Source organism: Egretta garzetta, unplaced genomic scaffold (assembly GCF_000687185.1).
Source record: "Egretta garzetta isolate BGI_Z169 unplaced genomic scaffold, ASM68718v1 scaffold332, whole genome shotgun sequence".
Classification (NCBI taxonomy): Eukaryota; Metazoa; Chordata; class Aves; order Pelecaniformes; family Ardeidae; genus Egretta; species Egretta garzetta.
Window position 1 is genome coordinate 401,503 of NW_009258879.1, and position 2,366 is coordinate 403,868.

The window sequence follows — 2,366 nt, forward strand, 5'->3', positions numbered from 1 at the left end:
TGCGGTTTCTTCGCGTGGTCCCTTTGCGTGGGCGTGCCCGAAACCTTGGGGTTCGGGGTTTGGGCTCAGAGCGGGCTGTGCTCCCCGACGCTTGCTGCCCGCTCTCCTGCGCGGAGGCCCCTGCTCACAGGGTTTGGCGCGGGGCAGGGCGTTCTCGGGGGCCTGAAGGGCTGTTCCTGCGCCTGGCACTGGCCTCAGCAGACCTCTTGTTTTCTGGTAAACTTCGGGTTTGCTTGCTTTTGTACAAACGGGCGAAGCTCTGGGAGTAACTTGGGTTTGCTGCATACTTGATCTGTGTGGCGTTTGCTCTTTTGCCGTTACCTTCTCAGTCTTTCTGCTCGCCAGCTGATCGAGCTACTGGCCTTACGCTGGTCGGTCAGAGAAACTTGGGTGCCCTGCCTTGCTTTGTGCTTGAGGCTTTGCTTGTTGAGGCCATTCAGTTGGCTGAGGTACAAGGGGGTTTGCTTCTTCCTCAGCTTTTGCTAGATGTCTGTAAAGCACACGAAGCTCAGTTGATACCGTACCACGGCCAGCTGAAAGTTGCATTTTTGCAGAACTACGTCCACTTGTCAAGTTGGCTGGCACAAAGAAGGAAAGGTTTTATGTTAGTGAAGCTGGTGATTAGCGCTTATATTTCTCTCTCTCCTTGCCTAGATCGAGCGATTGGAAGTCAGCAGCTTAGCGCAGACCTCCAGTGCAGTGGCCTCGAGCACTGATGGCAGCATCAATGCGGACTCCGTTGATGGGACCCCAGATCCTCAGCGTACAAAAGTGGCCATCACGCACCTGCAACAGAAGATACTGAAGCTGACCGAGCAGATCAAAATCGAACAAACAGCCCGCGATGACAATGTGGCGGAGTACCTGAAACTGGCCAACAACGCAGACAAGCAGCAGAGTGCCCGCATTAAGCAAGTGTTTGAGAAGAAAAATCAAAAGTCAGCCCAGACCATCTTGCAGCTGCAGAAGAAACTAGAACATTACCATCGAAAGCTGCGAGAGATTGAACAGAATGGGATCCCTCGGCAGCCGAAGGACGTCTTCAGGGATATGCATCAGGGTTTGAAAGATGTTGGAGCAAAAGTCACTGGCTTCAGTGAGGGAGTAGTAGACAGCGTAAAAGGTGGACTTTCCAGTTTCTCCCAAGCCACACATTCAGCAGCAGGAGCCGTGGTTTCCAAGCCCCGGGAGATTGCCTCCCTCATAAGGAACAAGTTTGGGAGTGCAGACAATATTGCTAATCTGAAAGACTCCTTAGAAGAAGGCCAGGAAGATGGGACAGGCAGCAAGGCTCTAGGTGTTATTCAGAACTTTCAGTCAAGCCCAAAATATGGCAGTGAAGAGGATTGCTCCAGTGCCACATCAGGCTCAGTGGGAGCCAACAGCACGACAGGGGGCCCTGTGGGAGCTTCTAGCTCCAAAACAAACACTCTGGATATGCAGAGCTCAGGGTTTGATGCAATACTGCATGAGATTCAAGAAATCCGAGAGACACAGGCAAGACTGGAAGAATCCTTTGAGGACCTTAAGGTTCGCTATCAGAGGGATTACTCACTAATAATGCAGACTCTGCAGGAGGAGCGGTACAGGTATGTGCTTTTGTACTTTGTTTCAGAATTAAATGCTGTGAGTTGCAGAGCACCAGTCCTGGGTAGCACTCCTCAGCAGGCTCTTCCAGCAGCCTGATCCAGATGGGAAGTTCTGTGGCCTTTTCAGGGTTTTGCCCTCCTAGCTTTGTCTTTTGTAAATACTGTTATCTTGCTGCTCGTCTCCCTTTCTGTCCCAGAAAGAAAGAGCGAGGGAAAAGGTTATTTTGTAGTGTTTTCAAGACAGAAAGTCAAACTAGAGAGGTTTAGAAAGGTGTCCCGAAAGACCAGGAGTACGTTGATGCAGTTACTATTATCCAGACAGTGCTTTGCCCTGCAAAAATCCTGCAAAAGTTTGGGTCCAGGCAAGAGACAGAGAACTACGTGTGGATGCTATCCTGACCCTGCCTTCTCCAACACTCAGATCTCCATCTACCAGAGAAAGAAATACGTAGCTTTCTCAGGGCTCTCCAGAAAGACATGATCTTGGCCATGTTCCAAAACTAGGATATTGCCTTCCCTTCTGCACTCAGACCTGCAGTGGCAGGGTTCAATGAAATAAAGATAAATTAGTGTCAGATATGGGCAGTGCTCTTGTCACGGAGGTGACGTGGCTCTGGACGTGGGTAACCCCTGCTGCCACCAGCCTTCCCTCGCTGGGAGGAATGGAAAGGCAGAGGAGTGGCAGTACTGCCAGTCCATGGTCAGGTCACAGGGAAGAGGTGACGTGGCTGCAGGGAGGCAGCCTGACAGTATGGTACGGCATGGTATGGCAGCCAG

The 2,366-nt window shown here is 51.3% G+C and overlaps 1 protein-coding gene across 8 annotated transcripts in view; it reads left to right on the forward strand.

Annotated features, from left to right (window-relative positions):
- Nucleotides 1-2,366, forward strand: part of TMCC1 (transmembrane and coiled-coil domain family 1) — a 109,559-nt gene that overhangs the window by 94,356 nt on the left and 12,837 nt on the right. For all 8 annotated transcript variants that reach the window (XM_035889456.1, XM_035889460.1, XM_035889453.1 and 5 more), the window contains one exon: nt 655-1,589. In XM_035889456.1, coding sequence (XP_035745349.1) covers nt 655-1,589 — 935 coding nt within the window. The remainder of the gene's footprint in view (nt 1-654; nt 1,590-2,366) is intronic.